This window comes from Prunus mume, linkage group LG3 (genome assembly GCF_029339155.1).
Source record: "Prunus mume cultivar Tortuosa linkage group LG3, ASM2933915v1, whole genome shotgun sequence".
NCBI lineage: Eukaryota > Viridiplantae > Streptophyta > Magnoliopsida > Rosales > Rosaceae > Prunus > Prunus mume.
The window spans coordinates 10,003,472-10,027,941 of record NC_142700.1 but is presented as its reverse complement, the minus strand read 5'-3'; the positions used below and the strand labels follow the sequence as shown (position 1 = coordinate 10,027,941).

At 36.0% G+C, this 24,470-nt stretch overlaps 4 protein-coding genes across 7 annotated transcripts; 1 reads left to right on the top strand and 3 right to left on the bottom strand.

Annotated features, from left to right (window-relative positions):
• Positions 1-307: 307 nt before the first annotated feature.
• Positions 308-6,875, bottom strand: LOC103325698 (cyclin-T1-3-like). The gene is made up of 7 exons (XM_008227879.2): positions 6,630-6,875; positions 5,807-6,126; positions 5,511-5,592; positions 3,157-3,291; positions 2,354-2,529; positions 2,118-2,269; positions 308-1,796 (listed from the first exon to the last, which is right to left on the bottom strand). The coding sequence occupies exons 2-7, from the start codon at positions 6,031-6,033 to the stop codon at positions 733-735; spliced, it is 1,836 nt and encodes a 611-aa protein (XP_008226101.1). The 5' UTR covers positions 6,034-6,126; positions 6,630-6,875; the 3' UTR covers positions 308-732.
• Positions 6,876-7,841: 966 nt separating this feature from the next.
• Positions 7,842-15,675, bottom strand: LOC103325699 (cyclin-T1-3-like). 2 transcript variants are annotated; one of them, XM_008227880.3, is made up of 7 exons: positions 15,534-15,675; positions 13,823-14,143; positions 11,562-11,643; positions 10,419-10,553; positions 9,806-9,981; positions 9,549-9,727; positions 7,842-9,321 (listed from the first exon to the last, which is right to left on the bottom strand). In XM_008227880.3, the coding sequence occupies exons 2-7, from the start codon at positions 14,047-14,049 to the stop codon at positions 8,264-8,266; spliced, it is 1,857 nt and encodes a 618-aa protein (XP_008226102.2). In that variant the 5' UTR covers positions 14,050-14,143; positions 15,534-15,675; the 3' UTR covers positions 7,842-8,263. The 2 variants fall into 2 exon arrangements, with proteins under 2 accessions (XP_008226102.2, XP_008226103.2); XM_008227881.3 differs by having other exon boundaries at positions 9,576-9,727.
• A 1,531-nt stretch (positions 15,676-17,206) lies between these two features.
• LOC103325700 (Tetratricopeptide repeat (TPR)-like superfamily protein) lies at positions 17,207-19,565 on the top strand. Of its 3 annotated transcripts, XM_089048293.1 has the most exons (5): positions 17,207-17,566; positions 17,833-18,021; positions 18,490-18,619; positions 18,650-19,184; positions 19,271-19,565. In XM_089048293.1, exons 1-4 carry the CDS (start codon positions 17,387-17,389, stop codon positions 19,015-19,017), a joined length of 867 nt encoding a protein of 288 aa, XP_088904419.1. In that variant the 5' UTR covers positions 17,207-17,386; the 3' UTR covers positions 19,018-19,184; positions 19,271-19,565. The 3 variants fall into 3 exon arrangements, with proteins under 3 accessions (XP_088904419.1, XP_088904418.1, XP_008226104.2); XM_089048292.1 differs by having other exon boundaries at positions 18,490-19,184; XM_008227882.2 differs by having other exon boundaries at positions 18,490-19,565.
• Positions 19,566-19,740: 175 nt separating this feature from the next.
• On the bottom strand, positions 19,741-22,318 carry WIN1 (HOPW1-1-interacting 1). Its single transcript, XM_008227883.2, has 3 exons — positions 21,779-22,318; positions 21,207-21,641; positions 19,741-20,498 (listed from the first exon to the last, which is right to left on the bottom strand). Exons 1-3 carry the CDS (start codon positions 22,196-22,198, stop codon positions 19,959-19,961), a joined length of 1,395 nt encoding a protein of 464 aa, XP_008226105.2. The 5' UTR covers positions 22,199-22,318; the 3' UTR covers positions 19,741-19,958.
• Between the last annotated feature and the right edge of the window lie 2,152 nt (positions 22,319-24,470).

Sequence of the window (24,470 nt, the reverse complement as noted above, 5' to 3'; positions counted from 1 at the left end):
TATTATTAATTTGTTAAAAACAAGTCATTTAAATGGAGCACCAAAAAGATCGCCTATAGAAACATATTTACGAGATTGAAGACTATTAGTGATGATACTCCACAGTTTTGTAAGAAGACAATGTAGCAAGTAATACTGCTTTATGGAAGGAATTTTAGACAATTTCTAGAAGTTAGGAGGAAATGATTCATACGTACATGTGTGGTATATTTATTGTGAAGTTTACAGTAATATAATCCAATACAAGATCCAACATTTCGCATTAGTTTGAACAAAGGAAGGGGAAGACAGGCACGAGAAACAAAAGGAAGAAAAACAAGAATCCATTTCAACCATATACGACTGAGATGGATATACTAAACTGAATTGATTAGACAATATCGAAGGGTTTCTTCTCTATTTTTACTACTATGATTCTACAATCAAATTATCATCATCTAAACTAAAATACATCGTACACGGTTACATCCAAAACATCTTTAGAAAGACATGAGGTTCAAAAAGAACCTTTATGTATAGTCCACTTAGGACTTTGATATGCCTCTTAGAGATTTCTGAAGGGCAGAGGATGTAGTATACATGGAAGCTGGTCAAAATCATCGAGCTGAAGGAGCTTTAGAGCACATAAATACTTTCCCAGAAGCTGGGAGAAGACAGGAGAGTGTGCCCATGATCATCACCAAAGAAATCACAGCAGAAACCGAGGATCGTTTGTGGCAAGCAGTACAAACATCACACATGATTTTCCGGTGCATGCCTTTTGCTATCCCTTTCTGTATGGCCAGAGCGGCCCACCCTGTTGTGATCTTCTGTATAATCACCATGATTATGGTGATGGGGCCCAGGCACATAATCATGTCGCTGCTTCCTTTCCATAGGAACTGTTACTGGGCTTCCTGCCTTTCTCTTACGACTGCTTGATTTTGGTGACTGAAATTCTTGTCCGGCATCAAGTGCTGATACCTCACCTTCCTCTATATTGTTTAAATGTGGTCCGCCATCTCCAACACCGTCCGGATGTTTTCCCTGATGCAGGCCCTCATGTTCTTGTCTATTTGAGGGCTTTGACCAGCTTTGCCTCCTGTCCCGCTTGTTCTTCTCACTCCCCGTAGCCAGTTCAATACCATCTTCGAGTTCCCTCTCAATCAAATCATCCTCATCCAGCACATCTGTCTTCCGAGTCACATCAGCCACGGATTTCCTTCGTTTCTCCAGTGCTGCCCTTACCTTATCCTTGTCAATTTTTTTTATAGCTTCCTGTGGTGATCGGCCATGTGCACTTTGTCGATTCTCCAAACTTCGGCCAAATTGTTTATCCTTCGGTTCCCATCCTTCCCTTGTATCACCTTTCCCGACATTGCTCTCTCTTTCTTGCTCTTCACTATGTCCCTCTGACACAAACCTTGATATATTTTGAGATTCCCCCACCTTGTCTAGGTGCAGTGAAACTGCTTCGGGGGGTTGACTATCTTTGAATTCAACATCCATATTCTGATCCAAAGCACCTTTCATTTCAGCACTTCTGTAGTCATTACATTGACTGTGGGTAGTTCTAGCAGGTCCACCATTCTCAACATAAGACTGCTCAGACCCTTGCCTAGATGCTGGCTTTGAGGTTCCAGGTCTTGTACCTCCAGCCTGCGAATGGCTGTTGCCTGTTGCATGTTCTTCATTGCTAGTTGTAGCTTTTGCAGAAGGCTGATGATTAGCGCCACTCACTGAACTTCCTTCAACTTCATTAGTGGACGGCGGTAACCGATTTTGTTCATATAGTTCCAACATTTGATTGCTCACTTCTGCAGCAAATAATGGTCAATTGAAACTGATACCCAACATATTTAATAAGATTCTTAACTAAATACATTAGACATGATCACAGGATTGTACGAACGGAGGAGGAAGGAAGAAACAGAGGGAGAGATTTCATTCCTCTCCAAAACATTTTATCCCCGCAATTGATTGGTTTCACACTGACTAACAAAAAGAATAAGAGCCGAAAATATTGGAAGAGTGAAGAGTGATGAAGTAAGTTCATCAGATGAAGAATAAGAGGCTAGGAAAGGACACTAATGATTGCTCTGTAGCATCACTTATTGAAATAAAGCAAGGACACCCACCCTCCAATTGGCGTGGGGTGACATCAAACTCTTGCCACCAGACCTTCTCGCCATCTGATGGAAGCTTTACTTTGAGGAACTTAGCAGCAAGAAAAATGGCACCAGCCGCAATGTGGTGGGGCTTAAATTGCAAGCAAAGTGATGTCCGAAGTCTGCATGCCACATTCCAAGTTCAAGAAGAAACTGAAGAAAGGCCAAGACGAACAAGCAAGATATATGAACTAAGAGAACCATACCCGTCATTAACAAAATTCCATGCAACTTGAGCAAGGGCATTTTGAGCTACTTTGAATTTCTTTATTGCCTCAACCAGTGGTTTATATGGATGGTTTACATTAAGATCAAAAGCAAGAGTTGCAAGAACAACCCTCTCTCCAAGTAGAATCAACTCTTTCTGCTGTTCATATACCTCCTGCATGATTGTTCCAAATGTATGAGAATAGATAAATAATTGCATTATAAAGCACATAAGAAATTAAAATCAAATTTGGATAGTAGTTCTGGGATAAAAGAAACATTAGAATGAAAAAGGGAAAAAGCAACAGGTGAGAGAGAGAGAGAGAGAGAGAGAGAGAGAGAGAGAGAGAGAGAACAATTAATCAAAGCCAGTTGGATTTATGTCTAGGAGATTTAGCAACTGGCTACACCTCTTGACATGTACAATTGCAGCATGGATATGCAGTCTTTGTGCTCAACCTATATGGGGAAGTTGGCATTTCTACATGGTAAAACCAGGGTAACGATAGAAGAATAATAGTGCACACATCAGGATTATCTTTACAGAAATTTGGAAGAACTAAATAAGTAGCATAACTAACATCAATAAATGTGTTGATAGATAAGTATAGGAATGCCAAGTGTAAGCACTTAATGATAATTTTTTTTAGTAAGAAACTATACTTTTATAAAAATTCACCAGAATGTACAGATCGGCGAACAAGAAATACAGCAAAAATACAACCACCAGAATCTTAAAAATAAAACACCTCTCTACCACATTTCACCAGAATGCACTATTTAGTGATAAGTTGATAACTACCTTTTGCTTGATTCTATGACCTGCTGCAGGATCCTTTTTATTAATAATTTCATACGAGACAAGAATGACATCTTTCAGCGGCCTGGGAGTTTCTTCAACCTTCCCAGCAAGAAACATACACACTGTTGCAATGGTCTGCAGAACAGTTCAATAGAATTTAGTCAATAAAATAAAACATCTTCCCTTTTTCTTTGATACGAATCATTTTCCCAATTAATTTCACCTTAATCATTTGTGGGATAGGAAACAAGTCTACAAATGAAAGTTCAACAATACAAAAACAGTGAAGCAGCAACACACTGAGGGTTCGCCCAACATTACAATTGCAGAAAAGCAGTATACCCTTTAAAAAGAACTAACAAATACATCTAACAACCAGGCCCTACCATAACACACAGAAACCCAAACAAACAGTTGTCTCCAAAGAAAGAACAAACTTTAAACTCATCTACAACTGAAGCCCATAATGACAGGCAACCCTATAACATAAGAATCCACTGCCTACGGACCCTTACCCACAAACATCTTGCTACTCATTGCCATCCAAACAGAAAATTGCCAACACATTACAATTCCACTAAAAGGTCTTTTTCCAAGCACAAGCAGGGGGACCACCCAGCTCAAGCGCGCTAACAGGAATAGCTTGTACCCCTGAACTCAAGGCAATAGGGCAATGAGGAAAAATCTGATCAGTGATTTTGGATGCCTTATGCACATGGTACACACCAGTGAGGAGATAAATAGGAGTAGGCTATTTCCTTCCAACAACATCACAAGTATTTACTCTCCCATGAGCAATAATAGAAACATAAATGTACCTAAAAAGGTGCTCTAGCCTTTCAAATCATTAAGGATGGGTTGAAAAGTAGGAAGAGAAGGGTTATCAATTAAGGGGGCATAGCAAGACTTGCACAAATAACTAACCAAGGATTCACAATGACATGACCTATCGAAATCACAATAAATGTAAAGTGAAATTTTAATCAAATAAGGGAGAGAAAATAATTAATATCATTCAGGTTTCTATGGATATTAAGATTCCGGAATATTAGAAAGTAGAGAAGACCAACTAGCTACCTATGGAATACATTATGCAATGAGGAAAGCCTAGAAAGGGAGAAAAGATAAGACACAAATATTGTACCTCAGATGCTTCCTATTCATTGGATTAAAGATTATATAAATTTATAAATAAACCCAATCCTAGACATGTATTTATAGAAAAACCCAAGCACTATTTAAACATAGAAACACACCCAAAATCAACTCCAAAATCAACTTTTTTGGTGTGTTTATAAATGAATTTTGAGTGTGTGTAATGATGGGTTTTGGGTGTGTTTATATGTTTAAATAGTGCTTGGGTTTTTTTATAATTTAAGCCCCTATTTTGGGTGTTTTTGGACTTAAAGATTATCAAGGTTTCGACTTAAATCTTTCATATGTTCCTTCTTCTTAGATAGATACTTAAATGAAAATACCCCTAAACATAAAATGATCGCATCTCATATGCGGTTGTGGCAATTCAATTATCACTGTTAAGGATCATACAAAGTCAAGAGGAATTGTATATTAGGTTACACCAATAGGAAATGTAAACTCGATCACTCCATCATGCGGAATTGCAACCACAGACAGTATGAATTTTCTTTCCAGAATGTAAGTGTTGGTATATTTCTAAAATAGATCTCCAGAATCGAATTATATCCCACAAATAATTTGTACCAGCATATTTCAGGGACATGCATCATGTCCCAGTTAATCAGGATTAAGATTAAGGCTTAGTTGAACAGATTCTATGTTTAATCTATGGTAACTTTAATGACATCATGGAAAACAGGCATAGTGATAGCCATTGAATGAGGTTGGTTGATCCACTCAAACCTATAATATATGCCACACAATGAAGATCAAAGGTCTAATAGAAAGCATGAGCCTTCTAAAGAAATCACATGTCACTGGAATTCCTTATATCAATTAATACTAATTGTCTTGCATGGCATTTGCAATACAAGTACAATAGAGATTAGAAAACTCTAATGCTAATTCTAGTAATATGCATGAAAGTCATGACAAAAGAGGTTGACATCAATCAGTTGTAAAAACCTTCGTGCACCCCACATAAAGAATCCTGCAACCATGAAAGGCATAATATTCCAAGCACACTGAGGTTTTCATTCATCTGAATCACACTCACAAATGACTACCAGTAAGAGGGAAAATAGAGACTAAAAACATGCAATAGAAACAGCGAACAAAATGCGCTAACTAGAAATTTTAAAGCAAACTCAAATATATATCAAATAAAACTATAAAACCAGAGGGGATGGGGGCTATTCCAGGTTGTTAATACTCACCCTTCTATCATTCTTTGCATGGGATTGGCAAAGGAAGAATCGATGACAGAAGATTATGGCTGTTGCAATCGTTACCTGGGGTCTGCATAATAAAATGTTCAGGATCAACATAATGCTGAATATTTTATCATAAATTATTTGATTTGGTAGAATTTGAGTCACACAACAAGATAAGGGTTTCAAATCCACTATGCCGTAGGAGAATGAGAATAAATGACAACCAAACAACAGTAAAACTACTATTAGAAAATAAAGGGTGAAGGAAAAGGAAATAATGGATAAGGCTTAAAACTCACACTTTAAGTCTCATCCCCAAGTCTTGTAGAAAAGTACAGTATGACTTGCGTAGATATGCCTCTTTCTTTAAGTCAATTCCATCTATTTTAGATGGAGAATTTTCTTCAATTTCCTTTCTGGAAAAGTACCAACAGGCTCCTTCGTCTAGCTTATCCTGAGTGTGTTTATAGGAACCAGTATCACTTATACCATAGTTAGAGGAATCGCCAGACAAAAAGGAAGCCATATGTATCTTTGTTCAGCACTTAATATAACTCTGACATAGACAGTTCATCAATATTGGAACCGTGAAGACTAATCACCAAATTCCAGCAGCTTCCTGCACATGGATTATCAAGTCAGAAACAGTGGGCCGTATGAGCATCACAAAAAACTTCATTAAAAAAAAACATTGCAAAAAATAATGAGACACATTGATTTAGAAAACTGTGAAATTCGGCACCCACCAAGTGATTTTTTCAAAAGTTCGGTTCTTTGGTCCTTTGAATCTTTTCTGGGGCTTCCTCTACTAAGAAATATCATGTATTGTTCCTTATATGGCTGAAAATCACTTGGCTATTATCTTAAAACTCAATTTCTCCCAATGAGCCAGGGGAAAATAAGACACACATATACACATGTTCCGCGAAATTATAGCACGCAATTACTTTTCTGTCGAAGCAGAAAAGACCCAGTATTGAGTATGTGCAAGGTAAAAGATAACCTAAATTTGATACAATTAGCTTAGATAGGGATCGAAGACTACGATGCCTTCAACACAATTGAATACAGAAAAAGAAAAAAACGAAAACCTGAAAGCAAAGTTAAACAAGTGATTGTTACCTTGAATTGATGAAGGCGAGAGTCCCAGGCAGAAAAGTGTCGACTTTTCCCAATTTGAACTTAGGGTTTTATGCAGTGAAGCGAGCAAGAGGGAGAGACGATAGAGAATAGAGATCGATAGCTTTCCTGTTTTGTGAATTTTGTATTTTGGTTTCTTTTATTTATTTCTCCTTTTGCTTTTGGGTTTTGTGGGTTTTTCTTTTGGTTTGTCTATTTCCCCTTTTTTTGGTCTAAACTTTCTATTTTGTTTACAAGTGATCCAGTGGTAGCATATATAAGCCACCATGGATAATATAATAATCATCATGATTTTATGTACGAGTGATTCTGCAACTTCCACCTAATTTGTTGGTCACTTTCAAAATAATTAGGATTTGAACACGATATCCCTTATATCGTTAGATTTCTTCATATTTCATCTAATTTATTGTCACGTTGTTCATTTTTGAGAACATTTTAATTATTTTAAGTCTCATAAGTCTCTCACCACAAAACTCGTCTTCTTGAGCTATGGAGTTGAAGAATCTTTCAAAATTAGAAGTGATTTGTCAACTCGAGTGTCAATTTCACTAAGACTTGTTGAATTCCCAATATTGCAAATCATTGTGTAACCCTTTGGTTAAGACTATAATTGGTACTAGAGCTTTTCAATTCAATTTGGCCCTTCACGACCTAAATGAAACATGAAATGATCAATTTGCCCTCAGAAATGCCTTATGGCAAATTGGATCAAATAGGGTAAAATCTGATGGTAGAGGGCACGTTTGCCATTTTCAATAATTCGAATCTTTAATTTATTCGTTTATAATTAAAAAAACATAGGGAAAACTGAAAATTACTTAAAAAATTTAGGGGAAATTCGCAAAATACTCTTCACTTTATCATGCTTATATAAAATTATTTATTTTTTTTTTTTTTGGTGGAATATAAAATTATTTATCTAAAACCCTAAAAATGAGATGGAAATTTGTGTCATTTAGAAAGTTAACGAACTCCGCATAATCTTTAACCGTACAGATAGAAGGTGAGGCCCAAAACGAAAGGTATCACACAATCCTTACCAGACAACTTTGTGCACGGAACTAAGTCATGACATGTGCTTGCTGCTCAGATGGCCCCAGAGTTCAGTGGGTTGAGAAAAAAGGGAGAGAAGGTCAGGGCAAAGAATCATGGCCCAAAAAAAAAAAAAAGGAAAGTGCAAAGAAAAAGAGATGCGCAATTTGTAACCATTGAATATATAATTGATTGGATTCAACAATGTCAAAAGTTTCTTCCCCATTTAACCATTTCCCCTACTTGTATCATCACCATCAATAAATATAGTGTCCAAAACATTCTAAGAATTAGATGAGATGGAAAAGCACCTATTCAGGACTGATAAACCTCGCTCTCATGCCAATTATATATCCGCAAAAGATCACAGTGGGGAAGGAATACACAGAAGTTAGTCAAGACACCGAGCCAACAGATTGCACTGACATATCTTAGGGTGCCTCTGGGGAACATCAAAAAAGGATTAGAGCATACCAAGGACGGGGTCTGCGAAGAAATCACAATATACACTTGGACATGAAGAGAACTTGCACGTCATTAAATCAAGACCTCTCCAGCAACTGCAAGCAGTGCACACCACCTCAGACATGATTTTCCTGTACTTGCCTCTTGTGATCCATTTCTGTGTGTACAACCCGGCCAACCTCGCTGTGATCTTCTGCATGATCAAACTGATTATGGTGGGCAGTTCCAGGTGAATAATCACACCGCTGCTTCTTCTCTACACCATTGAGTGGAGGGCTTTTTCTCTTGCGGTCACTTGAAATGGGAGAATGATATCCTTGGCCACCATCAGCAAGTGCAGATACCTCACCTTCTTCCACATTGCTTAAATCAGTTCTACCATTACTGGCATCCTCTCGTTGTTTTCCCTGATGCAAGTCCTCATTTTCTGATCTATTTGAGGACTTAACCCAGCTTTGACTCCCGTCTCCCTTGATTTTCTCACTCCCAGCAGCCAGTTCAATACCATCTTCGAGTTCCATCTCAATAAGATCATCCTCATCCATCAAATCTTTTTTTCGAGTCACATCACCCTGGGACTTCCTTCGTTTTTCCAGTGCTGCCTTCAACTTGTTTTTGTCAATCTTTTTTATTACATCCTGAGGTGACTGAACAAGTGCACCTTGTCCATTTTCCAAACTTCGGCCAAATTGTTTGGCCTTTAATTCCCCTGCTTCTCTTGTGTCAAATTTCCCATTATCTTCTTGACCTTCTTCATGACGGCCCTCAGAACCAGATTTTGATACGTTTTGAGCATCTCCCATCTGCTCCTGGTGCGATGACAATGGTGCAGAGTGCTGATTATCTTTGAATTCTACATTCACATCGTGGTCTGGAGCATTTCTGATATCTGTACTTCTGTTGTCATTATTTAGACTTTGGGTATTTCTAGGAGGTCCATTATCATTTCCAACATCTAATTGGTCGGGTTCTGGCCTAGATGATGCAAGCTTCAAGGTTCCAGGTCTTGTATCACCACCCTGTAGATTACTGTTGCTTGTAGCATATTCTTCATTGCTAGTTGTAGCTTTTGCTGGAGCCCGATGAGCAGTGCCACTTGCTGCAGTCCCTTCAACTTCATTGGAAGCTGGAACTCGATTTTGTTCATATAGTTCCAACATTTGATTGCTTACTTCTGCATAAAACAATTGAATGCAATTAAAGCTGACACCCAATGCCTTCACAAAATATTTAACAATCTTCTTAATTTGTTTGAAACTTTGATTTTTGTAGTTCTTCCTCAAACCCCGAATCTATATAGAGTAACAAAAAGAATTAGAGGGACAAAAGTAAAAGAAAAATCTGGATTGATGAAGGATAAGTGTGGGGGTAAGGACACTGTTAATTGCTCTGTAGCATCACCTACTGAATTAAAACGAGGACACCCACCCTCCAATTGGCGTGGGGTGACGTCAAACTCTTGCCACCACACCCTCTCGCCATCTGATGGGAGCTTTACTTTTAGGAACTTGGCAGCAAGAAAAATGGCACCAGCTGCAATGTGGTGGGGTTTAAATTGCAAGCAAAGCGATGTCCGAAGTCTGCACGGCAGATTCCAAGTTCAAGAAGGAAATGAAGGGTCAAAAATGAGCAGCGTATATTAACTATGACAAGCATACCCATCATTGACAAAATTCCATGCAACTTGAGCAAGGGCATTTTGAGCCACTTGGAATTTCTTTATTGCCTCCACGAGAGGTTTATATGGATGGAGTACATTAAGATCAAAACCAAGAGTCCCAAGAACAACCCTCTCTCCAAGTAAAATTAATTCCTTCTGCTGTTCATACACCTCCTGCAGGATTTCAACTTGTATTATAACACAAATGACAAATTGGAAAACATAATTGAATACACAAGACATATTCTGGGATCATGAAATAGTATCGTTTTCAGTTAAAAGCAAAAGTAAAAAGAAAACGGAACAAAAAAAAACTAATCAAAGTCTAGTCTAGTAGTATAGCAAGTTGCAACACAATTGTGCATGTCTGCCCCAACTGTAGGGGGAAAGTTGACATTTCCACATTCTATTACCAAGGGGGCATGCAAATGCAGTTGAGAACTTGTGGTATGGTTGAGAAGCAAAAATAATGTTACACATGCCATGAATACATAAAAAAATTTATTATGAAGTTCTGAATGAGTTCACAAAAGATAAGTAGCATCAATAGGAAAAATCTTAACAAATGAGGTAGAGGAATGTCATGCATAAAGGCACTGCAGTGAAACTACCTTTTGCTTGATCCTCTGTACTGCTTTAGGATCCTTCTTATGAATAATTTCATAAGACACAAGGATAACATCTTTTAGTGGCCGCGGAGTTTCTTCAACCTTCCCAGCAAGAAACATACAAACTGTTGCGATGGTCTGCGGCACATTTTAATTGAGTTTAGTGAACAGAATTTGATCATTTGTCCTATGTGAGTCTTACATTGATTCTCTCTTACTCTTCTTCTTACACCAAGATGAAGAGAAACCTAAATCTTCTACCTGCTCTTTATGACACATGCACACATGTACACCACAGGTGCACATATACAAAGGATGAAGTTGAACTTTGCAGCAATATAAGTAATTCTTGGGTTTTTTTTCCATAAGAAACAAATTGTATGGTTATCTTCTCTGTGCTAAGTTCAAGAAATTAGTGTGGTGATAGTGGAATCAATGATAGATTGACTCCATCAGAATCAATACACAGTTATTAACCTTAATCCTTTATCACCCATCCCATCCAAGAAAAACAGTACCCTAAATCCTTTAAGAGGGGACTTTGATGCCAAAATAATGGGAATTTCAAGAACATCATGGCATATTTGTCAGCCAATGAGGTTAATGTATCCACTCTAAGATCCACTACATGTATACAACCATTCATATGCTAGACAACTGAATATCATTGGTCCAGTAATGAAAATAATCACTTATTCGCAGGTCTAACAAAAAGTATGACTCATTTAACAAATTACAAGAAACTCGAATTTGTGAATCAACTTATTCTCCCCATCACCTTGCACGCCATTAACAATATAATTACAACATAAGTTTGACAAATCTTCAGGTTTGAATAGGAATGGGTGAGCATTCATGCCAAAGCAGATGCACCAATTAGTTACAATTAAGACCCTAGTTGAATCCAGAAGTTGGCAGAAGTTGCAATTAAGACCCTAGTTGAATAGTAGTATAGCTAAAATTTGAAATCTTCAAACAAGTATTCTCATAAAAAGAAGTTCACTAAGGCTAAACAGATGCACCAACGACAGCTAACACAACGCATTAGGTATCACCCCAAGTAGAAAGTTGAAAGCTAACTCAGATATAGATACATAGCCAAAGTTAGCCATAGGGGATGAGGGCATTCAAGTTTTCAATACTCACCCTTCTATCATTCTTTGCATGTGATTGACGAAGAAAGAATCGATGACAGAAAATTATGGATGTTGCAATTGTCAACTGGGGTCTGCATAAAGAAATATCCAGGATCGTTATCACGCTGAATCAATAAGTCAAAACAAGGCAAAAAAGAAAATATATCCAACCCTACCATGCAGTCAGAGATTAAAATGTTAGTTCCAGTGGTTAATAGCCTTTCAACCCTACATGATTATTAACATTCGAATCAAAGTTATTTCTGTTTTAAAAATCATGCACCAATTAGATGGAAACTAAGAGCATGCTGGATACCTTCTGTACTAATGAGACTTAAAGATATATATAACAACCTCTCATGACATTTCAGAAAATATTACCACCGCTTTTTGTAAGGTTGACTGTACCCACAGAAGATTTAAATAATCCTTTTACACAAATAAGGATTAGAAAGGTACATTAAACATACAATGTGCCTAAGGTAATAATGTTCACACATTATCCAAGAGTTAATCCCAATTTTGAATTGCATTTCAACAGGGTTCTCTTTTTGCATTTGAGATTATGCAATTAAGCATTTGGTAAGTTCTAACAAAGATGATTCAGATTCTGCTTCTGTTTTTACTTTCACATCTTTAGGTGCTCCACAAAAAAATTTAAAGAAACTTTTATAAAGCTACTAATGCTTTGAACTTGTTTTTTGACATTTTCACTCATATCATCTTACTACCAATTAAACCTATCAACGCATTACTCTTCTCTTCCTTTATACTGCAATATCACTTCTAGAATAGCATTTACCTAAAAACTACACTTACCTGCATAAACATTAACAAATACAATCAATTTATTTTTCACAACAGTTTTGGGGCACTACCAAATGGACCCTTAGTAATACACAAACTTTAAATCAATATAGAAACACTAAAAAATATGAACAATTCACTTTGCAGTAATAACAGGACAAGCACAAAGCTGATAAAAAGTAGTGAGAATTTCATCAAACTTAGTTAATCAGATCATTGAAAAATTAAAGAAAAATGCAAGGAACAAAACTTCATCAGGACTGTCTCCCATCATCTTAATCTTTTTAAGGTCTATATGAAGAATCTTTTTTTTCTCAATGGTATTCCTGACGTTTTCAAACATCATCTCTGGTGCACGGAAGCAATCTAGGCTCTAAATTTACATTGTTACACATTCTAATTGTCCTTTTGCCTTGAACTAATTAGAGACCATTGATGGAAAGAAACGTTCTAGTCAGTGACATTGGTCTTGGATGAATCTCCACGACCAAGACAAAAATGATAATGTTATGTATAATTTAAATAAATGTACTGGAAGCACTAAAAGAGATAAACTCCTCAGGAAACTATGCATCATAGAGAAATCCTCTCTTGAGGGACCTAGAAACTCCAGGAAAAATAGGAAAATATATGAAAACTCCCTGAAATTTGTTATTGAAATATCATAATCTTAGTGCCCCTCATAGGCTACAGAATGACTTATATATAAGCCTACTATATGCACTCATTAAGGAATGTACATTCATAATGAACCAGAATTTATTAATGAGTGTAGATTATGTATGCTCATAATGCATCAACAGTAGATATAAGTTCAATCGTGAACCTACTGTACAACACCATTACACAATCCAAGAATTCTCAGTTAACAAATTTTGAAAGAGAAATTGTTAATTCTTAGGGTTCAAAGGAATATTAGACTTTGAATTGTTTGTAAATTAGAAAAGAAAAGAAAAAACCCACACACAAAAATCTGTGGGTTTCAATCATAAACCGAATAGAGTTCTATTTGTTTGTAAACCCATGCAAAGGTCACATGCCTTTTTACTACACATTGTAGCGTTTGAGTAGCGTTCAAACGCCTTCTACAGTGGCTTAAACACAGATTTTTTTTATTTGTTATTTTGATAAAAGGTTTGGTATGGCTATATAGTTGAATAGGGACTTTTAAGATTTATTATTGCTTAAAAGGTTTAACAGGATGTTCAAGATTTGAAACCCTAAATCTTGACTAAACGCTAAACTCTAAGCCCCAAACTATATCCAATAATGAACTAAAAAACAAATTAATTGAGTGACACAAATTTAAATCTTACTAGTTACATTTTATTCTAGTATGGTATAGCAATCTTCTTGTTTTTCCCTTTTTTATAGAAGATGGAATCACAAACGATAGAAATAATACTTCATTGAAGATAAAGGGAAAAATAAAATCAAAATTTGAGATAAGGCTAAAAAACTCACACTTTAAGTCTCATACCCAAATCTTGTAGATAAGTACAGTATGACTTGCGTAAATATGTCTCTTTCTTTAAGTCAATGCCATCTCGTCTAGATGGAGAATTTTCTTCAATCTCCTTTCTATAAAAGTACCAACAAGCTCCTTCCTCTGGCCGGTCCTGCCCATCTTTATAAGAACCAACATCACTCATTTCACTATGAGAGGATTCAGCAGGCAAAAAACCAGCCATATGTATCTGAGCTCTCCAATTTAAAACAATTCAAATATAACAACTTGAGTGGTTGATAACAATAAAGACTATATCACCAAAGTCCACGAGCTTCCTGTTCATGGATCGCCAAGATGGGTCAGAAACAGTAGGCCATAGACTATGATGTAGCAAGGTAAAATAATATAAGAAATGAGTTGTAAACACAAAGTGAAAAACTAAAATCCATAAACGAAAGCATAGCATGCAATCATGATCATGATAGATTACAGAACTGTAAACTTCAGCAATGATTCAATTACTAGCATTAAGGCTATAGAAGAGGACAAGGTAAGCAAACACAATTGTTTTTTTACACACTCTACCTCATCTTCCACTAAATCAAACTTTCTTTCTTGTTTCCTTTTCCCAACTTTTAACTTTTTATTTCCATAGTGGAATTTACATCTTCATCTTCAAATTGAAATTTCTATTTCTCTAATACTCTTGCATAACGGTGCAAAAAGTCAAATTTGTGTCTTCCCAATAAAGCTACTTATGATTCAGGTACAAAAAACATGATGACCAAGAGAATGTCCAAATCTAATAATCCTTTAATTGACTTACTTGATGAGGTCCAAATTGTGAAACTCATCTAACTTTATGTAATAAAGTTTTAAGATGAAAATGTCAGAGTTCTTCCAATCACTCTCAAGTCCTCCCATCGCTATCATATATCTATACACTACAGTGGAAAACAATGTAGGCCTCACCATTAACTATTTTATCATAAGCCATCATTCTCTTGAATTTACCAAAAGCTCAAAATCTATGACATGACAAGAACCACTTTCATTCATCATTGAACTATAAAAACTGTATCATATTTTTATCTTGGAAATATAACCAATTTATTACTTGTTCCACTTTCACAAGTTTGAAAGATATAGAATAACGAAATTTTTCGTTTAGGAATTCTTAGTATCTAGAAGACTTTCTTAACCACTTCTTAGAGCTACCTCAATCATTCCCAAACTTCATCAATATATGAACAAAGTGAGTGGTCTCCTTGTTACTTCTTTGCTTACTACGAAATTCACCAATTCAACAACAAATTGGAAATTTTTCTATTATGATTATAATTAAACCACACACACACATATAATACCAGCAAAAGAAAACCAAACACACACTCACGCGTATATGTGTATACTAGTCAACATTTAATCCTTAAAGCCAACCCCGCTCCTTTTTTAAGCCTATTCTTCGAAAATTCAATTAACATAAATAGAGCATCATCTTAAAACCCCAATCTTTCTCAGATAAAAACAAAACAAAAAACTATAACGAAAGGTTCTTCCTCACAAACAAAAGACAAAACCCATTTTTAAGTTTGTGTACGTAGGATTGCGAATGAGCAACTTACGTAAAATTATCTTAAACGGGTTCGAATTTCGAATGAGTAAAATATAATGAAATGGAGAAGCTAAGAGCTCGAAACCAAAGTTAAGAGAAGTTATTGTTACCTTGGATTGACGAAGACAGCAGAACTAAGGCAAAAACCTACCCAATCTTCCCAATTTGGATTTTAGGGTTTATGCTGTGCAGACTCTGGAGAGGGAGAGCGCGAGAGAAAATAATCGCTGTGTTTTTAAGACTTTTACTCTTTTTCTTTTTTCCTTTTTTCCTTTTTCTTTTTTTCCGCTTTTTCTGATTGGTTTTACATGGTTGCCACGTAGGCACGTACGGATGTGTGGGATCTCATGGGTTTTCCTTTGTTTTTTTTTAAGGACCTTTCCTTTTTTGAATTTAAATTAACGATTAATCGATCTAGTTTTGTGAATTCTCTAAAAGACATGGTTCTTAATTATTTCTTTTTTCCTGAAATGCTATTCTTCATAAATAAGTAAAATAATTACTTGTTAAACGGTTAGACTATTTTTTAGTAATATTTACGCTAATAATAAGATTTAAAAAACAAAAACCTAACTAGGGATAAAAAAAATTCATTGGATAGACCTACCTCATTCTAAGCTTTTCCCTCATACAGGTGTTTCTTTACAAGGAGATTGTAGCTCAAATAGTTAAGAGCAGTTATCTATGCACTCAAAATTCTGTATTTGAATTCCTCTATATATACAAAAAAGTATCAATAATATATCATGCTAATTATGGTCTAGTTACCTCAAGGTCCGTGTTCAAATTTCTCTACATGTAGTTTGTGAAACCAACTCAATTGCATATCAATTAAATTAGACAAGTATCTTGATTGTTGTTTGATGAACTTGTAAATGTTGTGAACTATACTTATTAAGTTGGATGAGTGGAACTCATAAATGCTAGCTTAGACTCAATTTCAATCCATTTTCAAACTGAGCTATCAAATGAGGTCAAAAATCACAATTCACGAAGGCCTCAGTTACTCAAACCCTCCCACCCCTAACCTTGATTCACCTTTTTTATCCCAATCAAAGTAAGTAAATTTTGTTCTCTTAAGATGAGTCGAGTGCTAGGAAATTGTGAGTTCAAAACACGAACCTTCTACTAAAAATATCATTCTAGATTTGCAATATATATATATATATATACATATATCACCACCATTCACCTAATTATTGACCTTTTGGAAATTTGGAGTATTACAAAATTCATTACATTTCACCCCAATTCGAACCGTAATGTTTGTTTGGTATGCGGTTTGAGACATAATCAAAATCGTGATATTACATCAATTTGGCATGTGATTTTATATATTTTTGACAACATTGTATCAAATAAATATAATTTGACGGTGGATAGAAGGATCTATTTCTATATTTGTTCCATTTATTTTAGATCATTTTCTTGGATTTTATGTTATACAATATTAATAGATTTTGAATTGTTTGCATTAAATAAATTCTATGACGGATAAGACGATCTAAATGTATTAATAAATTCTAATGACGGAAAAAGAAAAAGGGTATCATGCGATTTGATGATTTGGTTGCGAAGCTTCTAATTAAATCAGCTAATTACGATTTAATTTAATTCCAGTCTAAAATTAATATTTTTAATATAATCACCGAATCAAAGCTCTCAATTTGTTGTGTTAGATTGATTTACACGTCGGCAATCACGTGTGACCCCACCCATATTTTTTTTAAAGTTTTGCAAAAAAAAGTATAATATTTTTGAATTTAAACAAAAAAGGAAATCAAAATCAAAATCAAAATCGCTATCTCATACTCTCAGGCTCTGTAAATCACAATTCACAATCACTCAAACCCCAAACTTTCTCTCTCTGATTCAATTTTTTGGGGGGTAAAATTCATAAGCGAACGCTGAACAATTTTGTGAAATTTTGGACGGTTGAGATTGGCGGGCAGAGGAGGATAGCATGGCGTCGGCGCCGGTGAACAAGATCGAGCGGGCCCACCTGATGTACCGGGAAGGGAGGTACTCGGAGGCCCTAGGGTTTTACACGGAAGCCCTATCCATGGCCAAGACGAAGCCCCAGAAGATTGCTTTGCACAGCAACAGAGCTGCTTGCTTCTTGAAGCTTCACGATTTCAAAAAGGTTCGCGCTTTTTTTTTTTTCTTCTATCGTTTTCTCTTTTCGTTTCTGTATAGGAAGTTCTCTAGTTCTGAAATCTTGATCTCAAAGGAGTTGCTTAGAGCTAGTAATTTTTGTTTTCGAATGCTCAGTTCGGTGAGAGAGAGGAAATCGCGAGTTCAAGACATGATTTTTCTGCTGAAATTAGTGTTCTGGAATCTGATATGGACTTGAAGGATGAAAATATGGCTTAATTGGTTTATTAATTGACTATATTTTGACTATATTAGGCTGCAGACGAATGCACCTCAGTGCTTGAGCTTGATTTCAATCACACTGGAGCTTTGATGTTGCGGGCGCAGACCCTAGTGACCCTCAAGGAATATCACTCAGCTCTCTTTGATGTTCATCGGCTGATAGAGTTAAATCCATCATCAGAAGTGTATCAAAACCTTCAAGCCCGTTTAAAGACACAAGTGGTATAATTCCTTTGTTCTTGCTGCTGAATTTTTCGTTTTAGAGTTTTTTGATACAGGTTTCTCACATTCTTATTTAGTACATTAGTTGAAGATTAGGGGCTGTTTAAGATTTTTTTTTTTGGTCGAAAGGGGCTGTTTAAGATTGATGCATAAGTTTGGTGGTCAGTTAATTTATTATAGAATGATTTGCATTTGGAGCCTAAAACCGGGGAAAGAGATTCTTTGTTCCTACCCTTCCGAAAACCTCTAGGGTTTTGTTTGTTGTTGTTTGAAACACTTTTTTGAGTTATAAGCATCATCATCATCATCGTCATGATGTTTGCAATTATGAACACCACTGTTGCAATAAATTTACAATTATGAACATCATCATCAGCAGCAGCAGTGCAGCAGGTGGTGAAATCATAAATTTGCAATTGTCAATTTCCTGGCTGTGAGTAAAGAATTATTTTTTCTGCTTGAGGAAAGTCCCTTGCTCCAATACCTGAATCCGACGCAGAGCTAGAAGAAGAGGAAGAAGACGAGAATGAAGTAGAGCTAAATGGATATGGAGAGGAAGAGAAGCAATACGAAGGACAAGAAGATGCAGTATTTTCAGGTGCAGTAAAAGAAGATGCAGTATTTTCAGGTGCAGTAAAGGATCAGTTTGCTGAGGTTAATAGGACGACTGCTGTTGCTGATGCTATTCCCCCCAAGACACCAGTAAACAGGGAAGTTCCTGAACTAGGAAAGGATCCAAAAGTTAATTACACAAAGACTACTTCCCCAGCTGAAGTTGCTGCCCCTCGTGCAGAACTCATCAAAGTACCGTCTGAAAAAGAAAAAGGATGGCAAGCAATCCCGAAACCGAAGGGGCACTCTTCTCTGGACTATGCACGGTGGGACACAGTAGAAGATGACTCTAGTGAAGATGATGACGACGACGATGATGATGAAGAGTCTCAACCTCAGTATAGATTCCGTGTAAGAACTGTTGGTGTCCGACCAGTTAAGTGAAGAGGCGGCAGATGAACAAATGTACACAATACACAAGATAGATAGCCATCATTATTGCTAAAACCAGCCACAAAGTCAATATCACAGTGAATTGAGGAGGGGAAAGTTCTTGTAGTTTCATATTCATAAATTTTGAAACCTATGAGAATATTGTCTTCAACAAGCAGGTGAGCTTGGAAACATATCATTTGTAAGAAACAGGATTCTGCATTTTAGTTCTCTGGCTGAAGTTGGATTTATTGACTTTGTGCAGTTCCTGTTATGCTGTGATTTTCAAACAATTCATGCTGTGACACAAACATAAGTGGAGGCTCAGTCCGCAAACAGTTGAAATCAAACTTGTCCTGGCTTATTAGTGCTTGCAGGGTCAGGTAAATTATTGGTTCTTGTGATGGCGTTTGTAAATTTTTATTGTAATGCTTGTAAGAAAATAATGAAAACTAAAAAGTTTTCAAGATTGCTACCAAATTCAAGCAACTTGTCGACCAGAAAGATGATACAAACTTGTATTTATTTATTTTTTTATTGTATTTTCTGGTGTCATGTCATGTGGAGTACGTAAATCGGTAATCGATGGCCTGATTTCTGTTTTTTTTGTAAAGTTCGGAAACGAATAAGAGAATTTGCCTAAAATTTGTGGCATCCAACTTGTTGGAAGTGTTTTGGGCCGCCACCCAATATGTCAATCCAAATAACAAGCAAACTCAATAAAAAAAACTAAAGTAACATTTAAGCACTTTCTTATTTCTAGTAAACGGTTCTAGAACCTAGATATAATAACATACTAAGATATACCTAGAAGAAAAAATATATATAAAAAGAAAATAGAGTCCCCATGCCAACTTTTGCCATTTGGGCTACAAAAATACATCGACATCAAATAGAATAACTTAAGAAGCAACAGCTACAACAATATATTATATGATGCAATTTTCTTCCTCCTAATTTGAATTAGTTGCATCAAGTACTGGCAAAGCTTGGCACAAGATCTCAGCTGCATCATCAAGCTCCTGCTCTGTTATGATCAATGGAGGCACGAGCCTCACAACGTTGCCTTTTCCAGCAGTCAATACTAGCAAGCCAGAATTTCTACATGCATCCACAAGAGGTGAGGCAGAGACATCCAATTCAATTCCAATAATAAGCCCGAAGCCACGTACTTCTCTAACATGTGGGTTCCCTCCCAGCTTCTGCTTCAAGATATTTTTGAAGTAGAGACCTTTCTTGGAGACGCCGTTCAAAAAATTGGGATTTGATATTTTGTTGAGAACGGCTAGGGCAGCGCTACAGACCAGAGGTGCACCAGCAAAAGTACTTCCATGGTCACCGAAAGCTATGGTGGAAGCAACTCTTTCGGTCACCAATGCTGCTCCAATGGGTAGGCCTCCAGCAAGTGGCTTAGCAAGTGTCATTATATCTGGGAATACACCATATGCCTCATGAGCCCAAAGATACCCAGTTCGGCCTAAACCACATTGAACCTACAGGAAAAAAGTGAAAGAAGCACAAACATAATTAATTGAGAGAAATTGAAATCATAGACAAAATACATGTAATCCGCTCTATAAACTTGAACCCTTGAACTTGCACCAAAAAGAGACTAGTGGTATAATGTATAACTTTCAAATAGAATATGATGATGATTATGATAACAAGTAAAAAACACCAACAAGAACAACAATTATGTATGCACAATGAAAAGTAATAAGTATCCAAAAACTGCAAACAATGGAATCATTATATTGCGCATGGTTATGTATGAAGTTTGGCATTTGAGAATTCCAAATTATAGTTTGTTTGATATCCGCAATCCCAACTCTATGAAAGCAGAAGATAAAAGGGGCAATGGGGACAAAGTTGTGGATTTAAGAATTGAGAAGGAAGGAAGAAACTAATACAAGAAAATCAAATACATAATAAAGAAATATTTTCAAGAGCCTTAAAACATGGACTGAAAGACGAAATAGAATCGATCCAATGCTCAAGAACATAATGACCATTATTCAAGGGGCCGATGAAATAGAATCGATCCAATGCAATTGCTACCTTAAACCAAACAAGATCAAAACCATTTTGGGGCAAACATGAAAGTATAGAACTAGTGTAAATAAGATATACTAGCCAAACAATACACCACCTAGTTGCACTAAAATTTGGACACAATCTGAAGATAAAAAGTAGCAGATTACCTCGTCGAACACCAGAAGAGCACCAGCATCATCACAAGCTTTACGCAGAAACTGCAAGAACTCCTTTGAAGCACTGTATATTCCTCCTTCACCCTGGATAGGTTCGACAAAAACCGCGGCAGTTTTTCCAGGCTGAATCAATTCTTTGGTAGCTTGTATATTTCCATACTCTACGAATGTGACTCCAGGCATGACAGGCTCAAAAGGAGACCTGTAATGCTCTTTGCTAGTCAAGGCAAGAGCCCCCATGGTCCTCCCATGGAAGCTGTTAGTGAAAGATATGAAGCTTGTAGCAGGCTCTTTTGCATCAGGATTAGTGTGTCTCTGAAACTTCCTTGCAAATTTAATAGCTGCTTCGTTTGCTTCAGTTCCAGAGTTTGTGAAAAACACACGGTCTGCAAAACTAGAAGCCACCAGACGCTTTGCTAGTTCCACCTATATATACCAAACAATTTGGCAACATGAACTTATCTTTAAAATCAAAATGCAACCTTTTACATTTTCTCTACACTTTCTCGGCAACCAAACAAAGCATAATTCCAAAAACAAAAAAATCAAGAAGAAGGCTAAACCTGAGGGATGGAATAGTACACATTGCTGACATGAGTGAGGGTACTGGCTTGCTCAACCACAGCCTTGAGCCACTCCTCATCGCCATGGCCAAGCGCATTCACCGCAATCCCAGAGGTCAAGTCCAGATACTCTCGCCCCTCGGCATCGTACAATTTACAACCCTTGCCACTGGCCAACACCACCGGAGTTCGCGCGTAGGTCTGCACCACGACCTTGGCCTCCGTCTCTATAACCTCCTTGCTCTTCGCAAGCCCTAATTTTGACTCGGTATCTGGTACTTCCACGTCCACGCTAAGGCAAGCGGTCACCGCTCTCCGGCCGTTGATTAATTGGACCCGTCCATGTAAGCTGGGGCTGAATCGACGGCGGAGATTGAGAGGTTGAGAAATGGGGTTGGGGGAAACGCGGAGGGAAGCCATCCTCTGTTTTCGGCTGCAAGGAAAACGTTCGAAATAGGGGTTGGCGGAGGAGGCTGCTTTTACAGGCGAGAATTGGTAGCAAAAAGGGAAGAAAATAGAGAGAGAAAGTGAAAGTATCTCATCTCTTAACCTAAAACGACAGCGTTTTAACGTGTAAGATTTTAATTTAGGAATTTTGAACAGTGTCAACTTCAGACAGAGTGATGACAAGGCTTGACAACAACTCAACGAGTCTGTTATTTGCGTATGAGGGCATCAAATGTAAAAAGTTAGCCAACTTCATTCCATTACTAAATTTGAATAAGCTTTTTATTATTATTTTTAAGACATTTTTTATTAAGAGGGAGGATAGTTATACTAAACTTACACACACTATAAAAATGATAAGACTCGAATTTAGGAACTTTCATGGGAGAGCAATTGCTCCAAATCACTACATTAGTGGGTCTTTTGAGAATAAACTTTTTTTTTTAAGTGTCGCATAAATTTTGTTTTTTTGTTAAATCTTTGTGGTTTTTGATTGCTTTGTTGTTTTGGGAGTTTTTAATTTGAGTTTTCAAGTTTGATGCCTCTTTTGTCTATATTTGAGAAAAATACATTCATCTTTTTTATGAGGATATACCATGATCTTTCTTTTCTGTACATAAATCTTTGTGGGGTTTGATTGTTTTCTGCTTTCAGGTTTGATGGTGTGGATATTGAATTACTATGTAAATCTGGAATCTTCTTGGATTATTATGTGTTTGTGTTGTCTTGATACGTCTTTTCGGTTGTTGACATCTTAGATGTGGCTTAGATGATTCCTTATATAATGAAACATTGAAATGAATTAGATGATATTTCAATTAGACTACACACACTAATATCAAGACATTTTGATAAAATCTTGTAAGCCGTTTGACACTATACTTCAAATATTATAATATATTTAAAGAATATAGCCGCGCAGCCATATTTTTAAAATATTCGAATATATTTAACAAGTATAATCGTGCAGCGATACTCTTATATATTTTCCTTCTTTATGTATTTGAAGTTTTAATAAAAGAAAATATGAAAAACATGTACAATAGAAACTTTTATAAGAGTTGACGCATAACTTATCGATTTAAACACTCATAAACTCCAGGTTAAACAATTTTTCCAATATAAAGTTGCCCATAAGAATCGAAAATACAAAAAATTTAAAAACAAGGTGGTTCCTTTCTATAATTGTAAAGTTAAATCTAAATCAAGTTAGTTGATTGCCTAATTGAGTCATTGGTGTCCAAAAACTTCTTCTACCAAAACAAGACTTAAGTCTTTCATCAAGAGAAACACTACACTCTAGGCTCGCCTACTTAACCTGAAGAGGAGAAATTTTAGATAACGGAACATTAATCGGATGCCAAGCCCACAAATATTCCAGCAATAACCTATTGATGAACCCTGATAAACCCCTCAAGGCCGATTCCTGCAATAACCTATTGATGAACCCTGATAGAACCCTCAAGGCCGATCTCCTTCGCCTTATCAGAACGAACACCACTTTAACTAATAAATGTAATTAAATAACGCTAAATATTATTTAATTACATAAAAGATAATAAATAAATAATTATTGACCTAAAGAAACTAATTTTATATTTATTTAAAAGAACAAATCTCTCCTGACGAAAGTTCTTTAGTTTAATGTATGTATTTAAGTGATATCTTAGTCTTTTTAAATACTTTAATTACTAATTATATTTTATTTATTATCTATTTAGTAAATGAATATTTTACTAGTTTCATAAATTACTCAATAAATAGTAATTAATTATTTTAAATTATTTTGTGGACTTTGTTTTTGAATTTTTATATACAAAATTAGTTTGTTTAGTTTAATATTTGCAATTAAAACATTTAATACTAATATATATAATTTATGAAGTTAATTAAAATATTTACTAATAATTATTCACTAAATAAATAATAATTAAAGTAATTAAAAAAAGGCAAAGGTATTATTTAATTACAAAAAAGAAAATACAAAAACTATTTATTGACCTAAGGAACTAATGCTATATTTAAAAAAAGAAAATAACAGACGTGTGAATTTTAATAAGTTTAACTAGAATAGCCGCTATTTAAAGATTCGAATTTATTTAAAGCGTATAGCCGTTCGGCTGGACTTTCCAAATATTTTAATATATTAAAAGCGTATAGCCGCGAGGCTATACTATTAAAACATTCGAATATATTTAACGCGTAGAACCGGTCGGCTATACGATTTTAATATTTTAATATGTTT

What these genes read in the sequence shown, in the direction of transcription:
- LOC103325698 (XM_008227879.2), bottom strand. Translation starts at nt 6,033, where the DNA reads ATGGCTTCCTTTTTGTCTGGCGATTCCTCTAACTATGGTATAAGTGAT. An exon ending in ATGCAAAGAATGATAGAAGG is followed by an intron (nt 3,292 to 5,510) that starts GTGAGTATTAAC and finishes ACTGTTCTGCAG; the next exon opens with ACCATTGCAACAGTGTGTAT. An exon ending in GTCATAGAATCAAGCAAAAG is followed by an intron (nt 2,530 to 3,156) that starts GTAGTTATCAAC and finishes ACAATCATGCAG; the next exon opens with GAGGTATATGAACAGCAGAA.
- LOC103325699 (XM_008227880.3), bottom strand. Translation starts at nt 14,049, where the DNA reads ATGGCTGGTTTTTTGCCTGCTGAATCCTCTCATAGTGAAATGAGTGAT. An exon ending in TTGGGTATGAGACTTAAAGT is followed by an intron (nt 11,644 to 13,822) that starts GTGAGTTTTTTA and finishes TTCTTTATGCAG; the next exon opens with ACCCCAGTTGACAATTGCAA. An exon ending in TACAGAGGATCAAGCAAAAG is followed by an intron (nt 9,982 to 10,418) that starts GTAGTTTCACTG and finishes GAAATCCTGCAG; the next exon opens with GAGGTGTATGAACAGCAGAA.
- LOC103325700 (XM_089048292.1), top strand. Translation starts at nt 17,387, where the DNA reads ATGGCGTCGGCGCCGGTGAACAAGATCGAGCGGGCCCACCTGATGTAC. An exon ending in AGCTTCACGATTTCAAAAAG is followed by an intron (nt 17,567 to 17,832) that starts GTTCGCGCTTTT and finishes TGACTATATTAG; the next exon opens with GCTGCAGACGAATGCACCTC. An exon ending in CCCGTTTAAAGACACAAGTG is followed by an intron (nt 18,022 to 18,489) that starts GTATAATTCCTT and finishes GCTTGAGGAAAG; the next exon opens with TCCCTTGCTCCAATACCTGA.
- WIN1 (XM_008227883.2), bottom strand. Translation starts at nt 22,198, where the DNA reads ATGGCTTCCCTCCGCGTTTCCCCCAACCCCATTTCTCAACCTCTCAAT. An exon ending in TGTACTATTCCATCCCTCAG is followed by an intron (nt 21,642 to 21,778) that starts GTTTAGCCTTCT and finishes TGGTATATATAG; the next exon opens with GTGGAACTAGCAAAGCGTCT. An exon ending in CTCTTCTGGTGTTCGACGAG is followed by an intron (nt 20,499 to 21,206) that starts GTAATCTGCTAC and finishes TTTTTCCTGTAG; the next exon opens with GTTCAATGTGGTTTAGGCCG.